Consider the following 26,746-nt stretch of genomic DNA (forward strand, 5'->3'; position numbering starts at 1 on the left):
CGGTGCCAAGTAGCCCTTCATTTCAACACAACCATGAAACTGTGTTGGGCCTAGGTGAGCAGACAGTCACTTTCACTTTATACCCAGAGAAAGTTTTTATTTTTAAAAAATGTTTATTTCCAGAGAGAAAGAGAATACGAAGCAGGCTCTGCAGTGTCCACACAGAATGTGTCGTGGGGCTCAATCCCGTGAAATTACCTGAGCTGGAACCAACAGCTGGATGCTTAATTAAATGAGCCACCCAGGTGCCCCTAGAAAAACGTTTTAAATGGAGACACCCACTGTGTTTACACTGGAGTTATGACTTTAGTTCTATTTTCTTTTATTGGGAATACAAGGCAACATTACAGTTGCAGATCATTAAATAAACAGGTGCAGTGATACACTATTGACAACCATCATGACCTGAATTCTGTGAGTAAGTAGTTTTCCAGTTTTGGGGAAGGGGAGAACCACATTACTCAACTCAGCCCCCAGAGGGTTTGGCTTCAGCTTGGGCTGGAAAGAGTGCCAGTTGTCAACCAACCATGATCTTCGCCACAGCAAACTGGTATCCAATTTTTCAAACTAATTGTAGGAAGGAAGAGTAACTCCAGACCGACCTATAAATTGATCTGGATTGCTACTAAAGTGTCCTCCATTCACACGTTGGCAAATCTTCAGAGTGACTGTTGGAGCAAGGAGCCTTTCATGTGCTCCCAGTTATTATATAGTGCGTAGAGGCTGCTAAGTGCCAGTCCTGCTAGCCCACCTCGTGCTACCCCTCGAACACCACCTGGGCAAGGAAAAACAAAAACAGCCCTGTGTTGGATAGTGTCCTAGCATCAAAGGATTAAATAACATCATGAAATTGAGACACATAATTTATGCTTCCATCTCAAACAGAAGTCCTAAAGTTAATATAAGAAACCAAGACAGGTTCAAGAGAGAAAATCCCTTAAATCACTTGTTTAATATATACACTGTATTCTCATTTACAACCATTTTTTCTCTTTTAAAATTTTACAATCTGTAACTAAGAAAATGAGCATTAATATTTTGATTTTTCTCAATCTCACTTGTTCCTACAACACTTCAGACAAGATCTTATGCATATTATTGAAGTTCCAAACAAATCAGTAATTTCCTGTTAGTCATACTGTTTAGACTCTCACAAGCACCACCAATTGATTTATAGCTGTAATATAAATATAAACAAGGTGACACCCTCTTTGGAAACAATTAACAATCTTTGGACTCTGGACAGGTCTTCTATTAACTTTGAAGACTCAAGAAGTGGTGGTGATAAGATGGCTATAATCAAACTTTGAGTTAGGTACTGAGGCCCCCACCCCTCCTCCTTTCCTACACTGACAGATCAGACAATCTTCTACAACTAATGAGCAGTGAGGCCCTAAGCATCAACCTACTTACCGAAAAACATCAAAAGGTTAGACTTCGAACTATTTTTTGCTTAACAAAACAATTTTTCAAGGGAAAAAAGATTAGCAATATAGATTTCACTTGAAATGCAAAAACAAAAATGTTTTAATCACTTATTTGAAAACAGTCCTCAAGTCTAATAAGAGGACTAGGGGTACCCAAATAAGCTTTTAAGAAATAGCTTGATGTTCTATGGTTTTACAAACAAGTTGAGACCATAAACTTCAGGAAGCCTATATTGTACCAATAGAGTATTCATTTTAAGTCATGTGTTAGGAAGGCAAAGGTGGAATGGAGCTGTGGTCCTGTGATTACCTTCTTGGGGGCCCTCTGGCTACAAACCAGTAAATTCTGTGAAATTCAGTGAGACCAACCATTTCTGCAATGAATGTCCTGCCAGATGGCTTCAGGTGATAGATTAAAGGGCAACTCCTGCTAGGATCCTCTCTAGTCTGAAGATGTCTGATAGCTGACCTGTGTATGCGTCTACCATGAAGTGCCCTAATTATCTCTCTTAAACAGAAACAGAAACTGCAAGCGTCATCTATAAACAGCTGTCAAATATGGGGAGGTGGTGGTGGAGAGATCTGAACCAATTAAAAAAATTTAAATGGGAGCTCTCTCCCTGAAGTCCACATCATCTCTTGCTATGTTTAGACTAAGTATGGCAGTTGAGTTTTGGGCCTGTATTCAATGCAGCAAATTTATAATGTTGGAAAATTATAAATGTAATATACACTCAACCTGCTAACTCAAAAACAATCAGCCCAGTTTAGTAAGAAATCCACTGTACTTCATATCTCTGACTAGTAAGTCAACAAGTTCTAGGGGCTGAAAGTAAACAATTAGACCAAATTACTAAAACAAAAACTAGAAAGCACAAGAGAATAAATGATATTTGCAACAGCATCAGTATGGCTCAGTTATTAGATCTAAACTTTGTAATGAGGGTTCTTTCAAGCAGGTTATAAAAATATAGTACTCCATTTTGAGTCAACACAAAAGAAAGGTGGCCTCACTGCTGTTTATTAGCAGAAAAGCGATGGAGGGCAGGTAACTGAAAGCATACTTTTGCAGATGTTTTCATGAGACTAAACATTCAACTTCAGACTAACTTTTTCCCAGGACTTTTCGTTCATTACAGATCTATAGGGCCATGAACTCTGCCCACTGGTTTGGAAATAGCTGTAAACCGTTCCTTGGAGTTGGTCCTTTGCTTTGAGTGTCCTAATACCTACTTTTGGAAGGATTTTCACATTAGTTTTTAGTTATCAAACAACAAGCCTTCCTGGGCAGAGGCACTAAGGGTAACATAATGAAACTGCTAACTATAAGACTAAGACCTTTGGGACATTAATGGCACATTAGGTGTCTCTTATAACTGATCCCCCAGAAAGTTTTCTACTTTCTGACCAAAATGAAACTTAGTTCAAACAAGCACTTAAAAAAAAATTTTTTTAAATGTTTTTAATTTATTTCTGAAAGAGAAAGAGAGTGTGTGAGAAGGGAGGGTCAGAGAGAGGGAGACACAGTATCTGAAACAGGCTCCAGGCTCTGAGCTAGCTGTCAGCACAAAGTCCAATGCAGGGCTCGAACCCACAAACCATGAGATCATGACCTGAGCTGAAGTCGGGCGCTCAACCACCTGAGCCACCCAGGTGCCCCTAAAACAATTTTTTAACGTATATTCATTTTTGAGAGACAGAGCACAAGTGGGGGAGGGTCAGAGAGAGAGGGAGACAGATTCTGAAGCAGTCTCCAGGCTCTGAGCTGTCAGCACAGAGCCCTATACGGGGCTTGAACTCATGAACTATGAGATTATGACCTGAACCAAAGTCCAATGCTTAATGGACTGAGCCACCCAGGCGCCCCAAAACAAGTTACTTCTTTGAAGGGCAGAAAAAGTTATTTCCACTAAGTAGACACTAAACATAGGCAGTGTTTGACTAACTAAGCACAGATAATTCTGATTTAAGGATAGCCTCTTAGCACATACCGAGCCACTTTTTAGTTTTAACTTTCTATTTATTAATTCCAGTGTTTTCCAACTGGTTATGGTAAACACTTGAGGGCCTTTCCTTTAGGCTTTCTGTAAACAGCTTGTCCAGCTAAGGACAGGAAGCTGATTAGCAAATATTTTTGCTTTGAACACCATAACCAAATAAGGCCAGCGGTCAATGTCTGTAAAGCAAAACAAGTGTGAGCCAGGTGTTTTTCAGTTTTATCTTCTATCTTTTTGGTCCTTACACAACTCTTCCAGAAAGGACAAATATTACCTCTTCTAAACATAGGAAAATAAGGCCCCAAATATTTAAGTACCTTGTTTGTGGGGTACAGAGCTGAGTAGTATACAGGTAATATACTGAACTGACAATTACTTTAGTGCAGGGATCAGCATATTTTTCTTATAATGGCCAGAAAGTACGTATTTTAGACTTGCAGGGCTCAGAGTCTATTATGTAGATACTTAACTAAGCACTTCAAATGTAACTACAGTCAACCCTTGAACAATGCGTTGTGGTTAGGGGTGCTGACCCTCTGCGGTTAGGGGTGCTGACCTTCTGCACAGTCAAAACTCCATGTACACATTCTGACTCCTCCCAAAACTTAACTACTAATGCCTGCTGTTGACTGGAAGCCTTACTGAAAACATATACAAATTTTATATATTATGTGTATTATGTATTACGTAAGAATGTATGTATTACATTCTTGTAATAAAGCAAGCTAGAGAAAAGAATGTTACTAAGAAAATCTTAAGACAAAATACATTTATACCACGGTGCTGATCAAAGAAAACTTATGTATAAGTATAATCGTGCAGTTCAACTTCATAGTGTTCAAGGGTCAACCGTATTTAAAAATATAAAATATTTTCTTATCCTCAACACAGCAAACAGATAGGCATTTGGCCAGGAGTTCTTGGCCCCTGCTTTAGAAGGAATAGCCTTACTTACACACTACCATGGCTACTAAATACTATCTAAACTTCTTTTGCACTATTTAACTTTAAACATTTTTAAGTCTGTTTTAAAAATTGAGATAAAACATAACATAAAATTGACCATTTTTACTGTACAGTTCAGTAGCATTAGGTTTTCTGACATTGTTGTGCTATCATGACCCCATCCATCTCCAGAGAACTTTTTTCATGTTGCAAAACCGACACTATGTACCCATTGAACAGTAACTCCCCACTCCTCCCTTGTAATCTAATGCCTAATTTTAATTTATTATTTAAAAAAATTTTAATGTGTATTTATTCTTTTTTTAAACATTTTTAAAAAAATTTATTTCTGAGAGAGACAGCATGAGCAAGGGAGGGTCAGAGAGAGAGGGAGATACAGAATCTGAAACAGCCTCCAGGCTCTCAGCTGGCTGTCAGCACAGAGATTCGAACCCATGAACTGTGAGATCATGACCTGAGCCGAAGTCAGACGCTTAATCGACGGAGTCACCCAGGTACCCCGAAATGGGCATTTATTCTTGTGAGGAGGACAGAGCACGAGTGGGGAGGGGCAGAGAGAGAGAGAGAGGGAGACACAGAATCTGAAACAGGCTCCAGGCTGTGTTGTCAGCACAGAGCTGGATGCGGGGCTCAAACTCACGAACAATGAGATCATAACCTGAGCCAAAGTCGGATGCTTAACCTACTGAGCTACCCAGGTGCCTTGAAATGTCTAATTCTTATTATGCTGCTACAGGTCTTTGCTCACTTTTACTCTTATTTTATTAAAGTAATCCATATAAACAACTTAAAAAGTGCTAAAAGATTTTAGTGACGCACAACAATGTGGCACACTCACCATCCCCACCGTCATTTCTATTCCCAAAGGCAACTACTTTCATTCTTTGTTCTTTACCTTCTTGTTTCTAAGTAACAATTATTTTGCTATTTCTTGATTTTTCAATCTTACATCTACTGATTTCCTATCAGGAAAATTGTGTTAAGCCTTGTAAGAATGGTATAAAACATGCTTATGGTAGGAGGTAAGTCCCTTAACTTTCTATAGGTGATCTCATTTACAAGTCTATGAAGGAAATCTATGTTGCCCTTGTAATATAGAGAAATTCAGACAAGTTTCTCTTTTGGTGTAGCTGAGACCTAGTCCTGGTCAAGTCAACCCCACTCTGACACCAAAGCCCATGGTCTTTTTCACCATACTGAACTGCTTCCAGAAGAAAGAAAGAAAAGAAAGAAAAGAAAGAAAAGAAAGAAAAGAAAGGAAGAAAGAAAGGAGAAAGAAAGAAAGAAAGAAAGAAAGAAAGAAAGAAAGAAAGAAAGAAAGAGAAAGAAAGAAAGAAATTTTTTGAAAGATGTAGTAACAATTGAGCTGGGCCTCATGGATGGACAAATTTATGTATTTGGTCATATGATATACATAAGAAAGATGTGGGAGAAAAGTCTGAAAACAGGAGGGGATTAGAGCATGGAAAGCTAGGATGAGAAATTTAAATTTAGGTTGAAAAGCAGTGTGTCATAATCAAAGGTTTTTGAAAAGGGAGTACTAGAATTAGAACCATACTGGAGAAGATAAAGTCGGAAATAGTGAATAGATAAGACAGACTGAAGGTAGAAGCCCAAAATCAAAATGTTTAATGAAAAATACTGTTAAAGAAAAAGTTCAGGCTTGTGAAAAAGAGCAACTCAGATGCTAGGTAGTGAACTTCACACATGATGAAATGAAGGGATGGGGAGGAAAAGGGTAGAAATCAAAGGTGACTTGGAACACTAGAACAGATACTGTTTCCTGCCTCCCTATTTTTTTTCTTTGCTTTCTTTGTTAAAGAGTGGAAGCAGTACATGTGACTTTCAGCAGCACAGCAGCTGACTTTTGGGCTTTCCTCAGAACCGCCTCTGCCCCACCGGTCCCTTCCTAGCAACCCTGGTTCTTCCAGGCAAGCATTCAATGATCTCAGCTGTTTTTGCCTCCCCCTATTACTGTCCTCTTAGGATGACTTTTTCCCACCAGATTCCTTATCTTTTTGGTGGTTGCTTTCCTGTGGTGGTTATGGTGGCTCAGATCCCTTTGAGAATCTTACAGAAACTTTAGAGGATTTATAAACATTGACTTAACTAACATCTACCAGGTAAACTCCTGGCCCAAAAGAACAGTGAAAGTTTACCCTTCTGATAGTTACAATAAACAACTTAAGGCATATAAGTAAATGGAAATGCTAGTATTTAGAATATAAGAATTGAAGTCCAGTTAAGTCAAATTCTTTACAGTGGCCTATGAAGGTCTATCTTCTATATGATTTGGTCCCTTACCACTTTTATGACTCCAGATTCTACTACTCGGCCCATTGCCTTTTAACCCCCACTTCAAGGCCTTTGTTCTCACTGTTAACCTTTACTTAAATCACTCCTTCCAGGCATCCACCTCACAAGCTCCCTCATCTGTCTTTATTCAAATATCCCCTCTCTGTGAAGTCTGTTTTAAACACCTCAATATATACAGTTTTGTGTGTGTGCCTTAGTATGCTGTCGAATAAATTGCTGAAAGATTACCTGAGCAAAGGATCTACATATTGAAAATTTAATAACTAATGCCAACTGCTTGCTTACCTCTGCCAATATTAGGTGTCACCTTCCAACACTATTTAAAAAAATTTAATTTTAATCACTTGGTGCTCATCACAAGCAAACTCCTTAATCTGCACTCTCCCCTCCCCCCACCTCCTCTCTGGTAAACATCAGTTACCTATCATCACTTTTTAAAAGATAGTTGGTGAAAAATATTATCTTAATGGTTTATTTTGCTTTTTCATGGTTGCCTGTAAGACTGAGTGACTTCCATTGTTTAGTGGTGATTTGTATTTTTCCCTGAAGTATTCTGCCAATCCTCACTCAATTTTTTTTATTGGATTGATTTAAATGATTTGTTGAAATATTTGTATATTTCAGCCCTTTGCCTGTTATATGTTATATCTGTTTTATGGGATGAACATTGCTGTCAGTGACAGAAATAAAGAAAAAGTCTGTTTAGCATATACAGTTTAATTCTGAAGGCCTGGCACTCATTGATAAATAGTATCTTTATAATGAACTGGATTTGTAGGGCTTTATTTAGTTTGCTTTTCTAAGATGACCTTCTTAAGAAAGGCATAGCAGGTCAGGAGCTTTTTGTGAGGGGAAAGGGGACGCACGTATCTTTTGGTTGCTGATGCCTTGTTTCTGAAGATAAGTGACCAGGCCTTTTAAACATTAGTCTTAAGCTTATGAACAAGAGCAAAACTACAGCTATTCTTGTTCTGACAGAATACTGGTCATTATTAAACAGACTGTCACATGTCATAGAAAATCTATTAACATTTCATACCCTTTGAAAAATATTTACATAAACTCATTAAATGAGCAATTAATTTAAACTAAAATCATCCCATCAGAATGATTCTTTTAAATTAGCCTCCCTTTGCCATGAGAGACTCTTGAATGCTGACAAAAACTGAGGACTGATGGATGTGTGGGGGAGGGGGGGATGGGCATGGAGGAGGGCACTTTGGGGATGAGCACTGAGTGTTATGTGGAAACTAATTTGACAATAAACTATTTGTAAAAAAAAAAAAAGTAAACATTAAAAAAAATTTTATTTACAAATCAAAAAAAAAAAAATTAGCCTCCCTTTGGTCTGACAACTACCCATTTTCTCATGTATTTTTCCCCATGATTTTTCTTTCCATGAAACTAGCTCCACATCTAAGTTGAGTTGTACTATTTTAATTTTAAACTTCCTCTTTTTAAATTTCTATTGTTGAAGAGTTGGAAATGTTTTAGGTCAGCAAGAATTAGCCATTTCCTAAATGTAAACATGTGTCTTTAACAGTTTGGGCTGCCTCTAGACCAAAAGAGTGCCTTAACTCTTTTCTAAATCCCTGAATCTAGAAGTTGAAGTGACATTTGTATTCCTGCCACACAAAATTCATAATTCTGTGCTGTTTTAAATTTATTCTAAACCAGAAATCAATGAAAGATATTGCCCTGCCTTTGGAGACTGATTTTGATGTGCTAAAATTTTAATTGTTCGGCCAGGAAATTAGGAGCCAATGTTGGAATTCTGGGTCAGACTATTTACTTCCTCTGTGTTTCACAATTGCAATGGAAAAGGAAATCTACCTGCAACCTGACCTAGAATTAATTCATTTCTGCTTTTTTTCTTCTGAGCCAAGAACTTTCTCTTTTATAATTTAAGCTGGAGGTGTCCCAACCTGTGCTATAAATGCTATGACTGCAAGGAAGTCCTTGACACCGATAGTTAGGCTCCCATATCTTTCGATATCAAGAATTCAGTCTTTTCTATCTTTTAAATATGCATAATATGTCCTAAGATGATAAATCAGTACATTCTTATATTCAGGGATGCCCTCAGCAGAGGAAATGCCGCAACAGCTGACCCCGAATAAGAAGTCAGGGACTAGTGGGGCTGAGGTGAACTTCAATGCCGATCTACTGGTGTAGAAGCAGCTCCCACTCAACCCCAGCCATTTGCCAATAGGAATAATAGCAATAAAGCTCGGTGTCTTCCGTTTATTCAAAAGAAGCTGGAATTTCAGATTTTTATGTGAAATCTGTTTTTTAAATATTAATTTGATCTTTTGTAAGCAAGGTTTGGGCCAAGTAAACTCTTGCTGAGTGAACCCTTGAGCTGCCAGTTAAAGTTTTAAATTCTTTTGTCTGACACTAAACATTTTCAATGTGAAGTAGTTTTACATTTTTTAAGTTGCTTTCTTAATATATATATCTTAAAGTTAATTTAGTTTGGGGGGGGAGGGAGTGTGTGCACACGCACATGAGCAGGGGACAGAGAGAAAGGAAGAGAGAATTCCAAGCAGGCTCTGCACTACCAGCATGAAGCCTGATGTGGGGCTTGAATCCATGAACTGTGAAATCATGACCTGAGCCAAAATCAAGAGTCAGATGCTCAACTGACTGAGCAAGCCAGATGCCTCAGCATTTTTAACAAGGTTTTTCTATGCCAAGGTAACATCTTAATGGATATAAAAGGTGTTTACTGTCTTACTCCACCTGGGAGCTCTGTTTACATGAGTACATACACACACGTGTTGTAAGAAGTACTGTGAGCTCTTAGGAATAAAATTCCAAATGTGATCCATTTTCAGTATAGAAAAAACCTCTTACTCTCAGATACATCAAGAAATCTTGGATTTCATAATTCTTTTGAGATTTGTCTTTCTGTCTGTAAAAATGACGCAAAAATGCTATCTGAAATTTTGATGAAGGAATTTCTAAAAAAAAAAAAAAAAATTAGCTCAGTTAATCAAATGTCTAATGTCTAAAAAAATCAAACAAAAGTAATTTTCAAAGGCATGAGTATATAACCTAGGTAGTTTAATTAAGCCATTTAAAGCAGAAATGTGATAAAAAAATTTAGGCCCATCCTAACCAAAAGGTTAGGACCTTTTGAAAGAGGTTGTCTTCCTAATACTGTGCTCATCTATAAAACTAGGGTGTGATGATTATCACTTCAGTTTTAAATAAAATAAGTCACATATATTTTAACACTTTTTTTGAGACTGTGCATGCGTGAGTAGCAGTGTGTTGAATGTGTGTGTGTGATCCTCTCACTCAGCAGAGGATCCTGAGTGAGCTCTGTGCTGACAGCAGTGAGTATGATGTGAGGCTTAAACTCACTAACAATGAGATCATGACCTAAGCCACAGTTGGATGTTCAACCGACTAAGCCACCAAGGTACCTCTTAAGTTATATTAAATGCTTATAACTGAGGGTATAACTCAGTAAAGGTTAATTTGTTTTCCATCTTAGAGAAGGATTTGATATTTGATCTCCAGTCAGGTCATTTTGATTCAATTCTTAGGGTTTTATTTTTTTTTAATTCAACGGTTCATCTACACTCATAGGAGCATTATTCATAGTAGTCAAAGACAGAAGCAATCCAAGTATCCACTGACTGATGAATGGATACACAAAATATGGAATACATGTAAAATGGAGTATTATTCATCTTTGAAAAGGAAGGCAATTCTGAAACGTGCTTAGAACATGGATGAACCTTGATATTATGCCAAATGAAATAAGCCAGTCACAAGATGACAAATATTGAAATACATAAAATACTTCAGAGTTCAAATTCATAGTTAGAAAGCAGAATGATAGTTGCCAAGGGCTAAAAGATGGGGAAAATGATGTTGGATACAGAGTTTCAGCTTTGCAAGATGAAGAAAAGTTCTGGAGTTAGATGAAGGTAATGTTCCACAACAATGTAACTAGACTTAACATTACTAAACTTATACTAAAAAATGGTCAGATGGTCAGTTTTACGTTTTGTATTATTTTAGCAAAATAAAAAAACAAAATAACCAAAACCCAAAACAACCATGAAGTTTTAGAGAACACTCCATTATACTGCAAAAAAATGTGTTTACTTTGAAAACTGTGGATACTTAGTTTTCAAAGCATACTTCAAACTGTACTGAGAAACAGCTCTTCATTCAACAGTACCTACCTGTACATTTATACAACATGCCTGTCATGGTTCCAGCTGCTACTGTGTTAAGGTCATCTTCTGCACCTCGTGTTTTCTCAATGATGACACCAAATGCACTATAGAGCAAAGCTACAGGGGAAATGGACTGGTCAGTAATAAAAAAGTGATTGAAAGTCAGTATAACAATTATTAATTAGGTGAATCTATCTTATAGACATTCTATAAGCATTCAAAGACATATAAAGAAAGATCACTGGAACAGTATTTATAAAGCAAAAGCTTGTAAATAATATGCCCATCAAAGGGGATAGACCAAGAAAGGGATTTTCTGTATAATGGAATACTACATGCTCCAAACAAAAAGTAGGAAAAACTATATTCATTAGTCTGTAAAGCAGGCACCTGTACGTACAACTCAGGATACACAAAGAAAATTTTTTGGAAAGTTTCAGAAGAAATACTAATAGTATCTAATAAAAAAATTCAATTTTTCCTGGAATCCCAGGAAAAATATTTAAGTTTTCACTTATATTGTAGAAACAAAAACACATGCATTTCTATTCTAAGAAAAATGTTAGCTTAAAAAAAAAACTGAGGTTTGGTTCCAGCACATGCAGAACTGCAACACTAGTTCTATTTAGTTTTAACAAGATGTTCCTCCAACCTACCTTTTGCTTGTACCTGTAAAGATTCTTACTAATCCTTTTCCTTACCATTCTCAAAATTATGCTGTATTTGATCAATGTTACACCAAACTCGGCCTTACAACCCTTCTGTTGTGATATTCTTATACTTCTATAAATGCTCTTACCTTTTATACCTATTTAATTGAAAATGAATTTCTATTACATCAGAAACATACAAAGCAACTGGCCATCCCAGTTTGCTTAGGACTGAGAATTGCCTGCATTGCTAAAACTAAGAAAGTCCTTGGGCACACCAGGATGGCTGATTTCTCTACAGATATACAAGCAACCAAAGAGGAACAAAGGAGGGTGACTGTGTATGGGGTGGGGGCAAAGAGGACATGAGCAGCATATGAAGTCAATAATTTACTAGGATCTCAAATGTCAATCTGGCCCTATAGTGTGAAAATGTACTGCTTCCAAATCCCATGACAAAGCTAAGCTATCATTCCATCACAACAGATGCTTTTTCTATTTTCAGTGAGATACCTTCATTTTCCCTTAATCTGCTACAATTAAGATCTTCAGACTTCCAACTAAGTTACAAAGAAATTCTTGGTTCTTAGGGCATAAGTACCAGAGGTACGTTTATTATAAGCCATGAATAATAAAAAGGCTCAAACATTCATAAATAGTATAATATGAAAGCAATTGGTCCTAAATCCTATTAAATTTCCCCTTGCTCAGAACCGCAAATGTTTTCATTATCTACAAGGCCCTATTAACACCTCTGGAAATTCGGTCTGGGAAATCTACTGAGATAAACAGAATGCTGAATGGGCTATTAGGAAAACATAGCAAAAGAGATGCATTAATCTATATCTTACTTACTATAGGACCTTGAACCTTTAACATACAAAGACATTTGACTTGGACCTGAATTATGTGGACTCCGTATCTACTTAAAACATAACTTGGTATCTTGCCTGGACAGGACAGTATGTAATACCTAAAAAGATTTAAAAAAGTGAAAAATGGTATTAGCATCTGGAATTATTGTTATGTTGTTCATGGTCTTTTCCTAAGTATTATCTATAGTACTCATCAGAATAGATTTAAATACAATTTTTAATACCCTAGGGTCAGAATTCTGGTAGGTCAAACTGTTCATGAAACATACATATTTACTGCATTAATGATTCATTATTAAGTGAGATCTCTACTTACCCAGAGAACCTAGAGTATTAGCCCAGAGTGCACCTTGCCTAGTCACCATGTTCAAAATCCTACCAGGGCAGAAAGAGAAAAAAATCTGTACTTAGAATCATTATTTCTCTAGCACTTTGAAAAACTGTAATTGTAGCTCTTTACAACGTACAAACCCAACATGCAGGTTTTCTTAATTTTTTTTTTTTTTAATGTATATTTATTTTGAGAGAGGGAGAGAAGCACATTCATGCAAGTGAAGGAGGGGTAGAGAGGGAGAGAGAGAATCTCAGGCAGCAATTTGAGCCCATGAACCATGAGATCATGACCTGAAATGCAATCAGTAAGGAAAATTATTATTAAATATAAATCAAATATAGAAAGGCTTTGAATGAGAGCCTAGAATGTATTTTAGAGAGAAGTTTATAGTAATTGATCTACATTTAACAAAAGACCATTCTAGCGCTCGCTTTGGCAGCATGTATACTAAAAAAAGACCATTCTAATGAATAAACTAGCTTATAATTAAACTTTTTTGCAGAATATACTTAGGGTATTAAGTACAACAAAACCATGGAATGTTACAGAATATAAAGCAGAATTATAGGGAAATACTCAAAGAGAAGGAAATAGCCGTCTAACTAGAATACATGGAAAAAGCATATGCTGTGTTTGCTCCCCGACTAGAACTAAGCGGCCCAAGTGAACGCTTAGCACACTCTCAAGGAAGCACAGTTCTGCCTCGCACCAGGGCCAGGCGCCACCAGAACGGTGACGGAGGCAACTGGAGGAAGAAGACAGGACTTTCCTCTCCCAGCAGTGTAACACCATCACAGGAATGGTTCTATCCGGACAGCTGACTACTGCTGGAAATTATAAAATTACAGTAACAAAGAATGAAAAACTCATTTAATGGAGTTAAGGACTCATTTAAATTAATGCCCAATAATAACAAACATTTATATTATCTCTAAAAGGCTATTTAACACTGCAAATTGCTGAAATTCTTTGGTATGCAACTGGGCAATATATCTCCACTTACTGCTCCTTTACCTACCTTAATCACCTCTTAACCCTTAAAAGCAGAAAGTAGAAAAAAATTTACCCAAAACCACAAAATAGTATATAATTAAACTAGAACTTCGAAGCTACATAGATCTGTCTGGACCCAAACCCTATCCTTTCTATTTTTACAGGTTGTCTCCTATTATAAATGCTTGTTTATTTTTGAGAGCAAAAGCGAAAGAGAGCACGCATGAGGGAGGGGCAGAAAGCCCAAGGCAGGGCTTGAACTCAGGAACCATGAGATCCTGACCTGAATCAAAGTAAGGTGTTTAATCCTGAGGCTGTCTCCTATTTTAAATGCTTCCTGCCCAGGAATATCAGAATGGTTATATAAAAAGTAATATGTAAGATTTAAAAAATATGATCTAAAAATTACAAACCAATTTTACTCTCTCCCAGTAACCCCCACCCCAAACAAAACAGTCACTGTTTTAAGAAACAAAAGTTATCTTTTCTAGGAGACCTTCCACCTTCAAATTGGTATTTAATGATATGTTAGGGATTTGCTTCAAAGTAATGTGGGAGGGGAGAATGAGATGAGGCATAACTGGTACCAATTCTGGTTGGTTGATGTTGAGGATAGGTTATGATTCAGGGTCTTCACTGTACTATTCTGATTATTTTTGTATATTTTCAAAATTCTCCATAACACAAAAAAGTAAAAAAAATTACTGGAGTAATGGACAAATATTAATATAAATGTAAAAATATACAAGGATCTAGCTTAGTAAAGCAAGATCCAGAGTAATAGGAATATGAAAAACTTGACAAGTCTTCAGGATTTCCAAGGTCTAATTCTAGCACACCTGCTGCCATCTGCTGGGTAAACAACATATAAAGATGAAGCTTAATGTGTCCTGAAGCAAGACCATGAGTCACTGAATACATACTGCATGACTCCACTCATATATTATTTAGGGAATATATACATGAACTGGTCACATTTATTTCTTAGGCAGGGTGAAGATGTACTACTTTCCCTTCTCCACAAACTTCCACAAAGTTTTAAGAATTTCACGATAACTTTTCTTTAGTCTTCTATTTCAGAAATGGAGAGTAAAGTCAATGAAAAGTTCAATTTAAATGAGAACAGATCCAGCAATCACTCTTACGTGCTCATTTACTACCATGTCCTATGGTTCTACATGCCCTTGAACTATCCAAATACTGTACTCGCAATTCAACAACTTGAAAAGCATGTTGTATAGGCTTACAGAATGAGAAAGGTATAGAAGTTAGGAAAGGGTAGCATCATCTAACTGAGGGGCACTGATTCAAAAATCACTCCTTTAAAAACCTCAGTCTTAGTAACCTGCTTCCTTAGTTTCTTTCATTTTCAGTAAGAAAATAAAAAAATTGATCAAAACGTATGTCAGTACTCTAAATATTTGTAATCGTAAGGCTGTGCTCATCAAGCGAACAAAGTAGAGAGAGGTTAATATTCAAATATCACTACATCAGATGATTACATAAGACTTACTGTACGTTTCTCGGTTTGGACCAGGGCATGTTCTGGGTTTCCTTCAATCCTAGCCGTAGACCATTCATTGCTCCAAATGCAGCCCCTAGTAAATCACAGTAACAAGTCATCCAAATAATACAGCTTTATATTGAAAAACTGCACTTCTGATTCTTTTTTACTTTTTATTTAATAGGCAAAGATAAACATAAATCATGGTCATCTATTATTATTTATAAAGATATTTTTAAAAGTAATCTCTGCCCCCACAGTGGAGCTCAACCTTACGACCTCAAGATCAAGAGTTGCATGCTCTGAGCCAGCCAGGTGCCCCTAAATAATGATTCTTTAAAACTCTGAAACCAATATTTGGATTGCTTTTGATTTTAAGTACTTTTAAAAAAATATGAGAGCGAGCGAGCGAGCGTGTGATTAGGGGAGAAGGGCAGAGAGAGAGAGAGAATCTTAAGCAGATTTCATGCTCAGTGCAGAGTCCAATGCAGAGCTCAATTCCATGACTCTGGGAGAGTCAGATAGATGCTCAACCAACTCAGCCACCCAGTCGCCTCAGATTTTAAGCACTTTTGACTATGTGGATTGAGGACATTGGGGAAAAAAAAATGATCATACCCACCTGTCATACAACATCCTCCAATGGTAAAGAAGGCCAGTTCAAATCTACCCCGGGTTTTATTAGCTCCAGTTGGTAAAATAAACTCATCTGTATCCTAAAGGGGTAATAAATGAAAACCAAGCTGAGCTTCCATCAAGACTCAGTACTTGCAAAATATTTTTCTCATTTGTCAAAGTAGTTTTTCACAAAAAGTAAACCCTTAAATTAACTAAACTCCAACTATACTTAGTCAAACCAAACCAAAACTTTGTGCAATAGCAACCCCTAAATCAAAGTGGAATGAAATACACAATATATACAATTATACTCAATAGTTCTTAGGAGGCATTCTCATTCAGAACTTAGCTTCTCAATGTAAGTCTGACAGACTGAAATCAACGTAATTTTCCTTAACGATAAATATGAAACAACAGTGCTAGAGTTTAGGAAGCACAGTTCTAGAGAAAGGGAAACTAAAAGGTATGACAAGTCAGCTTACTGGATTGAAATAAACCAGTGTGGAAAAAGAGAGCAATTCTCATTCTGTAGCTACCATTTATCAAGCACAATTTTACTATGTGTAAAACCAAATGAAATTTAAAAAAAAAGGGCAGAAACTATAAAAGCACAAAAGTTCAGATCAGTTATGCAAGGGCAAAATTACCTTCCTAATAAGTAATTCCTTTTTAAAATTATATTTATATTAAATGTTTATTTTTGTTTTTAATATTTTTATTTATTTCTAGGAGAGAGAGAGAGAGACAGCGTGAGCAGGGGAGGGTCAGAGAGAGAGGGAGATACAGACTCTGAAACAGGCTCCAGGCTCTGAGCTGGCAGTCAGCACAGAGCCTGACGTGGAGCTCGAACCCACGAACCGCGAGATCATGACTTAAGCGAAAGTCGGACGCTTAACCGACTAAGCCACCCAGGCGCCCCTAAATGTTTATTTTTGAAAGAGAGAAAGTGAGCAGGGGAGGGGCAAAGAACCTGATACGGGGCTCAAATCCATGAACCGTGAGATCATGAACTGAAATGAAGTCATATGCTTAACTGACCAAGACACCCAGGCACCCATAATTCTTTTTTAAAGTTTATTTTTTACGTATTTTGAGAGAGAGAGTGTACATGCACAAGTGGGGGGGGGGGGGGCAGAGAGAGTGCCAGTGGGACAGAGAGAATTTCAAGTGGGCTCTGCACTGTCAGCATAGCACTCCAAGCAGGGCTCAGTCCCACACACTGTGAGATCATGACCTGAGCAGAAATCAAGGGTGGGACACTGAACTGACGGAGCCACCAGGTGCCCACTAATAAATAATTCTTAACTCTTTGGGAGAGCGTATATTCTTTTGATAATCTTTGAAAGCCATCATCTCTCTTTCCAGTAAATGCATACAGAAACTTGATATGAATGCCGAGTTACCCAAAAATCCTAAGTTGAAAATGCTACTGCAAGAGATACATGTAAGACCATGACTGAATTCTATAATATACTCTTAAAAAAATTTTTTTAACATTTATTTTGAGAAAGAGAGAGAGATGGAGTGCAAGCAGGGAAGGGGCAGAGAGGGAGACACAGAATCTGAAGCAGGCTCCAGGCTCTGAGCTGTCAGCAGAGCCTAACGCGGGGCTTGAACTCATGAGCTGTGAGATCATGACCTGAGCCAAAGTAAGATGCCTAACCAACTTAACCACGTGATTCTGTAATACAGAATTTAAGAATACTTTTAAGAATATTAGAATACTAATATACTTAAGAATATAAGAAGACTCTTACAAACTTCAGTAAGAATGTTCCTGGTTAAGAAAACTGTAGGTCTGCACTGGTTTTTATTTTTGGCTTGTGCATATATCCTTACCAAAAAATGCACAAGTAAGCAAGCACATCTACTTTCATCACACAAATGGTCTGCTGGGCATCAATAAACAAACTCTGAAAAGATCCTATGCCATGATCTACCTAGTTTTGCAAATTTTGGGTGTTTTCTGACCTTTAAATTAATGACTTAGATTTAAATTGTGCTTCTGGCAGGGTGCCTTTTGTTAAGCGTCTGACTCTTGGTTTTGGCTCAGGTCATGATCTCATGGTTCATGAGTTTGAGCCCCATGTTGGGCTGGCTCTTTGCTGTCAGTGCAGAGCCTACTTGGGATTCTCTTTCTCTCTTCTTCTCTCTCTGACCCTCCTCAGCTTAGGCTCTCTCTCTCTCTCTCTCTCTCTAAATAAATAAATAAACTTAAAAAAAAAATAAGTTGTACTTCTGGCTTGAGGTTTTTAGAAATGCCATGTGATTTAATGATATTATTTCAATCCAGAAATGGATCACTTATTACAAATAGGAAATTAAAAAAAAGTGATCAGGATGAACATTAATAAGCACAAGTGCATGTAATCACCACTCACTCTGCTAGGGTCAACTGTAATAAAAGTACCATGAGGACTGAAGGCAAATATACACCAATTCACACACAGAGCCACTTTAAGACAATCTGATGGTTAGTTGTCACTGGGGCTTATTAATCTGAACTGTTTCATATAACAAAAATTTCCAAAGATATTTTGAGGGAGGGGACACTGGCTAAATAATATTAATCTCCACAAAATTAAGGCTTTTGGTTTCTATAAAAACAGGATTAACAGCTTGTGATACTACAGAAAATAAGACTTCTGCAAGCCAAATTTATTTATTTTTTTAAATTTTATTTTATTTTTTTAATTTATTTCTAGGAGAGAGAGAGAGAGAGAGAGACAGCATGAGCAGGGGAGGGTCAGAGAGAGAAGGAGTCACAGACTGAAACAGGCTCCAGGCTCCAAGCTGGCTGTCAGCACAGAGCCCGACGCGGGGCTCGAACCCACGAACCGTGAGATCATGACGTAAGTGAAAGTCGGATGCTTAACCGACTAAGCCACCCAGGCGCCCCTCTGCAAGCCAAATTTAAACTGCAAAAAATAAGCACTTAACAAGGCTCATCTCAAAGTATCTTTACACAATGCATGTAGGGAAGATACAAACGTACCCAAGGATGGGCACCAGTGTACCTGATAAAATAATCAGAGGACTGAGATTATATGAAATATTTATATTTCAACTGGATGTTAGAAATATTCAAATTCTCCTTGTTTTAAAAACATTTTTTTGGTTTATTATTTATTTTTGAGAGAGAGAGAGGGAGAGAGCACGCGAGCGCGCGAGCGCACGAGTTGGGGAGAGGGAGACACAGAATTCAAAGCAGGCTCCAGGCTCTGAGCTGACAGCAGGGCTCAAACCCAGAAACTGTTGAGATCATGACCTAAGCCAAAGTGGGACACTTAACTGACTAAGCCACCCAGGCATACCCCAATTCTCCTTGTTTTTATACTGGATGTTCATCTGGCCTAAGAAAGAGGAAGTCTATTTACTTAATATAATTTTTAAAATATTGGTGAAGATGCAAAAGTGGTGACAATCCAAAACAATAATAAGAGAAACGACATATGGTGCCTCAAATAAAAGCTGTTGCCAAAAAACAACATATGGTGAGTTCACAAGTAGCACTTGTCTCTTGTTCTTCAAAAGTATGGAAAAATGTTCCACAAAATGCAATTTACTTAAGGTACAGTTTTTAAATTTAGACTTTCTATGATTTTTATAATGAGACAGTAAGACAAGAAAACTTTCAATTCTGAAGTCCCTCGAACATTTGAATGGGAGATGTCACTACAAATGTTTGTGATTAAGCGAGAATCATAATTTCTTTAAAATACAGAATTTTCTTTGATGTCCAACTTTATAAGCCCTGCCTAGCAGGGCAGGGTTCCAATGTTACTATATTTTTAAATGAAGCTACAGTACAGCCTTTAAGCTTAAATTCAACATTTAAGCAAACTACACTTAGTTTTGAAAATTTGAGTAAAATACTGACAGAGAAGTACTTTTAAAATAAAATAAACTTACAGTATAGATAATATTTGACAAACACTTCCTGCAAAATCAAACAAGTTTTAAACAAGTCCTAATCAACTTGCTCCTATTCAAATACACTCAACAGGAAGTGCCTGGGTGACTCAGTTGGTAAAGCGTCTGACTTCGGCTCAGGTCATGATCTTGCATTCAGGGATTTCAAGCCCCATGTTGGGCTATGCGCTGACAGCTCAGAGCCTGGAGCCTGCTTCAGATTCTATGTCTCCCTCTCTCTCTGCCGCTCCCCTGCTTGCATTCTGTCTCTCAAAAATAAACAAACATTAAAAAAAATTAAACAAACACACTCAACAAGAATTGCAAAAGTTGTCAAATATTGTTAGTGATTCATCTTGAAACAAAAAGTCCTAACGATTACTCATAATACAAAAAACCCACCCAATTTATGGATCTGTAATTCATATATAATTCACCTATTTAAAGTGTACAATTCAATGGTTTTTAGTATAATACAATTGTACAACAAAGACTATAATCAGTTTCAGAGCATTCTCGCCACATCAAAAGAACCCTATACCTGTGAGCAGTCATTCTCCGTTGATCCCCTACCCTGGGCAGCCACTGATCAATCAGCTTTCTGTCTCTGTACTTTATCAATTGTTGACATTTCATATAAATAGAATCATACAATATGTGGTCTTTTATGACTGGCTTCTTATATTTAGTAACTTTACATGGTTCACCCATATTGTAGCATATATCATTACTTCTCTTTTTTTTAATTGCTAAATAATATTTCATTACATGGAGATGCCACATTTTGTTTATCCATTCTTAAGTTGATGGATATTTGGGTTGTGTCTACTCATTGGCTATTTAGAATAAAGCTGATACGAGCATTCATGTACAATTTGTTGTGTGGACATGTTTGCAGTTTTCCTGGGTATATATCTGTGAGTGGAATTACTGGGTCATAGAGTAACTCTATTTTTAATATTTTGAGAAACTGCCAAACTATTTCCAAAGCAGCTATTTCAATTTACATTTCCACCAGTAGTGCATGAAGGTGCAATTTCTCCACATCCTTACCAACATCAGTTACTGCTTATGTTTCTGATTATAGCTATAGCAGGTGTGAAGTGGTATCTCACTTCGGTTTTGTGATTTGCATTTCTCTAGTGAGTGATATGAAACACGTTCCATGTGATTATTGAACATTTGTGTATCTTCTTGGAGAAATGTCTGTTCAGACCTTTTACCCATTTCTAAAATGTCTTTTTATAAATGAGTTTAAAGAGTTTTACTGAGGAGCGCCTGGGTGGCTTAGTCGGTTAAGCGTCCGACTTTCGCTTAGGTCATGATCTCGCGGTTCGTGGGTTCGAACCTCGCGTCGGGCTCTGTGCTGATTGCCAGCTCAGAACCTGGAGCCTGTTTCAGTCTGTGACTCCCTCTCTCTGACCCTCCCCTACTCACGCTGTTTCTCTCTCTCCTAGATATAAATAAAAGAAAAAAAAACATTAAAAAATAAATTAAAAAAAAATAGTTTTACTGAAAAATTAAATATTCTTGATTTAACTCCTTATCAAATATTTTATGATTTATAGTTATGTTCTCCCAGTTTGTGGACTGTCTTTTCCTTTTCTTGAGTGTGTAGTCTGAAGTACAAAAGTTTAAAATTTTTATTAATTTCAACTTACCAGTTATTTTTAATCACTTATTCTTTTGGTGTCATGTCTAAGAATCAATACCTAATTTACTTTTTTAAATTAAAGTTTTTATTTATTTTGAGAGAGAATGCGTATGAGGGGCAGAGAGAGAGAGAGAGAGAGAGAGAGAGGAATGGAGGAGGGAGAGGGAGAGAGAATACCAAGCAGGCTCTGTCCTCAGCAATGAGGCTGACATGGAGCTCAATCCCATGACCCTGAGATCATGACCTGAGCCGAAATCAAGAGTTGGATGCTTAACTGACTAAGCCATCCAGGTGTTCGAGTAATCACTTTAAATATAAGTGACCAAACTCTCTAAGGAAAGGTCATAAGATTGGCACAATGGATAAAAATACCATGATCCAACTACACTGAGGTTTACTTTAGTTCCAAAGACACAAAGAGATTTAAAGTGAAATGACAGAAAAAGATTATTCTGTGCAAGTAATAACCAAAAGAGAACAGGATGGCCATATGAATATCAGAAAATAGAGACTTTCAATAATAAAAAGGAGGTTATAAAAATATTAATAAGTTTCAATACAGTAAAAAGATAAAATTATAAACATACCTAGTAACCATAAAAATATATTAAATATGAAATGGTAGAATTAAAGGTAGAAACAAATTTCTACAGTAAGAACTGGAGACTTCAATACTGTTTTCAATAATGGATAGTAACCATTATAACCAGACAGAAGATAGTAAGAAAGTAAGGTCTCAACACGATAAGTCAGACGAAATACACAAACCTAACAGACATATACAAAACACTCTGCTGAACAATAATAGCGCAGATATATGTCTCAAGTGCATATGGGACATTTTCCAAGATAGATCATGTTAGTATGCAAATTAAACCTCAATAGATTGTATCCTCTCCATCTACAACAGTAGGAGTTAGAAATCAGTAACAGAAAGAAAACTGAAAAATTCACAAATTCATGGAAATTAAATAACACACCCTTTACCTAAGAGATGAATAAAAAGAAAACAACATGTCAAAATTTATGAGATCCAGTGAAATGTAAAATGGTATAGCTGCAGTTCTTCAGAAAATAATAAAATTTCCATATGACCTAGCAATTTTACTTCTGGACATATAACTAAAAGAATTAAAAGGAGGTTTGGGAAAAGACATCTGCGCACTAATGTTCACAGCAACAGTAGCCAAAATATGAGAGCAATCCAAGTGTCCATGAACAGATGAATGGATAAGCAAAATGGAATATTATTCCACTAAATATTATCCAGCCTAAAAAAGGAGAGAAATTCTGACATAAGCTATAATACAGATGAAACTTGAGAACATTGTGCTAAATGAAATAATCCAATCACAAAAGACAAATACAGTATGAGTCCACTTATTTGAGGTACTTAGAGTATCAAAAACAGAAAGTAGAAGGTGGTTTTCATGGGATGGGTGGGAGGGAGGGTGGAATGAAGTTAATTTTTTTAAATTTTTTTTTTTTTTAATGTTTTATTTATTTCTAGGAGAGAGAGAGAGACACAGCGTGAGCAGGGGAGGGTCAGAGAGAGAGGGAGTCACAGACTCTGAAACAGGCTACAGGCTCCGAGCTGGCAGCCAGCACAGAGCCTGACGCGGGGCTCGAACCCACGAACCGCGAGATCATGACCCAAGCGAAAGCCGGACGCTTAACCGACTAAGCCACCCAGGCGCCCCTGAAGTTAATTTTTTAATAGGCATACTTTGTTTTACATGATGAAATGAGTTATGGATACAGTTAGTGGTAATTGTTGCCTAATTTTATAAATGCATTTGGTAACACTAAACAGAGTACACTTAAAAATGGTTAAGATGGTAAATTTTATGTTAGTATACTTTAGACATGTTTAAAAAGGGAGAAAAAAAAACACACCTCGAACCTCAAAAACCCTTTGAAAGGATTTAGTGAAGCAGTATCAGGGAGATGCAAGCCAAATTCCCAGGTTTCAGAACAAAGAAAAAAGGTGAAGGAGACCACAGTTGGTGCCTCCAGAAGTATGCATCAGATCTAGTTAGCCTAACAACCTTTGTTTTTTTTTTAACAGTAAGATAAAGCACCAAACGTAATACATTCACAAAAGGACTAGTCTTAATCTTACCTGCACGAGATAACGTGGATCCACATTTAAATAAGGAGACAAAGGGTTCATACCAGTCACTAGGGAGAAAACAAAGCATCATATTTCAATGAAATTTTAAAAGGCTATTCTATTTAGTGTTAATTACGCTGTTTCGTTTGTTTCCTAACTTTGATTTATAGGCTCACTTGAATATGAAAATTTCTCTTTTTCTATCCTCATCCTGTCTGACAGTTTTGAGGCTACCTCCTCCTGAGGTTCTGAATCCCAAACCACGTCTTACACAGGTAAAATGGTATGAGTTCAGGCTGTCATACCAAGAAGATACCAAGAAGATATTGGCAATAACATGGATTAAATAACCAGAGTAGCAGGAAGCATAGCTGAGGTCAATTATAAAGCTAAATTTCTATAAAGCTAATTTCTCTCTACTTTGCTACAAGGCTGCTTGACATCTATACAAATTGTAAAATAAGACTGACAAGAGACCAAACAATTCCATGAGAAAAACAGTGCCTGGGTTATGTGTTGATAAATAGTTTAAGGCAGTGCCTTCAGATCTTAGTGATGACAGTTGTTGAGTTGATTTGCTGTGGCAGTGTAGTGTTCTTGGGTTATCACCACAGACATGGGGGTCAGGACAAAAGAAAATGGAAACTGTCAGACAGCCAGACTTGAATTCCACTAACTCTGATGGCGGAAAAATATGTCAAAGAAAATCAACTTTCTCACATTTTAAATGTAATCCTTGAATCCTTGTGCATCTCAGTTGATTGCTCACAAATCTGTGAAGTACCCAGTCTTCTCATCAATATGAATTCCATACTCAATACCTATCTTGAAATTTGTTACTTACCACCATCCTCGTTGCTACCGCCTTAGTCCAATGATTCAATCTCACCTCGAGTGTGACTACCGTAACAATCTCCTACCTTTTTTTTTTAAGATTTATTTATTTTTGAGAGACAGAGTGAGACAGAGCATGAGTGGAGGAGAGGCAGAGAGAGAAGGAGACACAGAATCTGAAGCAGGCTCCAGTCTCTGAGCAAACATTCAGCAGAGTCTGATGCGGGGGTCGAATCCATGAAATGCAAGATCATGACCTGAGCAGAGACAGAAGTCAGACGCTCAACCGACTGAGCCACCCAGGCACCCCATCAATCTCCTACTTAAATGGACTCCTTACTTGCTCTAGTCCCTTTACCTCCTATATAGCAACTAAAGTGATTTTTTTAAGAAAAGGAAATCAGCCTTAATGACCTCCATTCACACTTGTAATCAAATCCAAACTCCTTACCATAGTTTACAAAAACACTGCACTTGTGGCCATTCCTTACCCTCCTCATCTATTATTTCCTACTACTCCCAACTCCCTTGCAACTCTATAGATACATCGTCCCATCATTTGTTCCTTAAACATGCCAAGTTTGTTATTTCTCAGGGCATCTGCACTAACCATTTTCGCTTGCACACCTGCCCACCTCCCCTCCAATTTGTACTATATTCAGGTCACAGCTCAAATGTCAGCACTCTCTAGTTGCCTTCCCTGACCCACTCTAAAATGGCATCCTGCTCCCATCACCATCTCATTATCCGGTTTTGATGGCTTTATATGCACTTATCATTAACTGAAATGTATTTGTGTTACTTGGCTCACTTCAGTAAGATTTAATCACCATGAAAGCAGCAGTTATCTCTCTTAACTGTTGGTAGTCCTGTATCCAAAAGTTGGCGGCAGATCCCAGGTGCTCAGTGAATGGTGTTCATCGCTCAATTCCTCAATTTACCTTCAAATCTTAATCAAATTAATGTAACAATGCTCTGTCACATTAACGTAGTGCCCTCTGTGCTCCAAAACTCAGACCTCTAAAGGCTTATTTTATTGTATTAAATGTGTTCCAGATTCAGTTTTGGCAGAGGTGACACTGGGCTCTTTTGTTCTTCTTCTTTTTTAATTTACATGTCTTTATTTATTTAATTTTTAAAAATGTTTTATTTATTTTTGAGAGAGAGGCAGTGTGAGCAGGGGAGGGTCAGAGAGAGAGGGAGACACAGAATCCAAGCAGGCTCCAGGTTCTGAGCTAGCTGTCAGCACAGAGCCCAACGCCGGGCCCTAACCCACGAACCCTGAGATCCTGACCTGAGCCGAAGCTGGACGCTTAACCGACTGAGCCACCCAGGCGCCCCTGGGCTCTTTTGTTCTTAAGCCTAAAGTACCTGGAGAAGCAGAACAAGTTCTATTCATCCAGCTGAATACCCACACAATCACGAACATCTGGAATACATATTCACAGGATTGAAAGAGCACAGGCAGGGCATTCAAGCTTCTGCACTTTTGATCTTGCATATGTCCTTTCCTAAAATTCTTAACTTTCTTTCCTCAAGTCCTAAGTGACTTTTAAAGTGCAGCTCGCTTCTCAGATGTTCCAGAAGGCTAGACTCCCACGTCTTTTTTGCACTATTATATGTTTTGCCCTGACAGCTACTTTGTAGTTTCGAAACACCGGAGTTGGTGTTTAAAAAGTTATTTACAGGCTCGCTGTTTGGAATGCATTTACTTGCCGAGCTGGGCTCTACTCTTAATCTAGAGCCAAGAACACAGCCCAACGCACAACAACATGTGGGAGGAAAGATGAGGCACCGTCCTTGGATATAAAAAGAAAAGAACATGCAACATCTCCTGAGTGCAGGTCACCCAAACGGAACTTCTCGGGGATCCATGGCTGCGAATACTCGTTCAATCTTGAGAGAGGCAGCGCAAACATACGAATTCCACCACTGGTACTAAAGACTGTGAACGTTAGTCCCCCACTGCCCCCAAAAGGAACAATACACGCTACACATCTGGTGGAGTCGCAAGTACCGCTGAGAAATGTTCACAAGCTAGGCCCAATACTTACGCGGGACGCCGGCCAAATCCGCGTGCGAGTAACCTGCTCCGCCGGCTCCGAAAAAGCCAGCCAACCCTCCTGTGGTTTTGTTCCCGCTTCCCCCACCGCTCTCCATGATGTCGCAGCAAACTGCCCGTCTGCTTCTCACCGCCGCCTCAGGCTGGGTTCTTCTGCTCGGCCGTTGCTCCCCAGTAACAGCGGGGACACCCGCCTTACCACTGCCTCCTTCACACGGTGACCTTCCGGGAGCCGGTACTCGCTAATCCTTGCACTTCCGCTTTGCGACCCTCTACGTCCCGGCAACCGAAAGCG

At 37.8% G+C, this 26,746-nt stretch overlaps 1 protein-coding gene and 1 non-coding gene across 2 annotated transcripts; both read right to left on the reverse strand.

Annotated features, from left to right (window-relative positions):
• Positions 1-298: 298 nt before the first annotated feature.
• Positions 299-26,690, reverse strand: LOC120232820 (mitochondrial import inner membrane translocase subunit Tim23). The gene is made up of 7 exons (XM_039233770.1): positions 26,444-26,690; positions 23,565-23,623; positions 15,881-15,974; positions 15,268-15,352; positions 12,744-12,802; positions 10,909-11,019; positions 299-775 (listed from the first exon to the last, which is right to left on the reverse strand). The coding sequence occupies exons 1-7, from the start codon at positions 26,547-26,549 to the stop codon at positions 660-662; spliced, it is 630 nt and encodes a 209-aa protein (XP_039089701.1). The 5' UTR covers positions 26,550-26,690; the 3' UTR covers positions 299-659.
• LOC120232829 lies at positions 13,390-13,593 on the reverse strand. Its single transcript, XR_005528655.1, has one exon. It is a non-coding gene; the product is annotated as a small nucleolar RNA SNORA74 (small nucleolar RNA).
• Positions 26,691-26,746: the final 56 nt, after the last annotated feature.

The sequence above is a fragment of the Hyaena hyaena genome, unplaced genomic scaffold (assembly GCF_003009895.1).
Source record: "Hyaena hyaena isolate Hyena2069 unplaced genomic scaffold, ASM300989v1 scaffold_78, whole genome shotgun sequence".
Taxonomy (NCBI): domain Eukaryota; kingdom Metazoa; phylum Chordata; class Mammalia; order Carnivora; family Hyaenidae; genus Hyaena; species Hyaena hyaena.

Bases quoted from the DNA above. Each gene is read 5' to 3' on its own strand.
- LOC120232820 (XM_039233770.1), bottom strand. From the start codon at position 26,549: ATGGAGAGCGGTGGGGGAAGCGGGAACAAAACCACAGGAGGGTTGGCT. The intron at 15,975-23,564 runs GTAAGATTAAGA...TTACCCCTTTAG, and splicing joins ATCCACGTTATCTCGTGCAG to GATACAGATGAGTTTATTTT. The intron at 15,353-15,880 runs GTGGGTATGATC...GTGATTTACTAG, and splicing joins TGGAGGATGTTGTATGACAG to GGGCTGCATTTGGAGCAATG.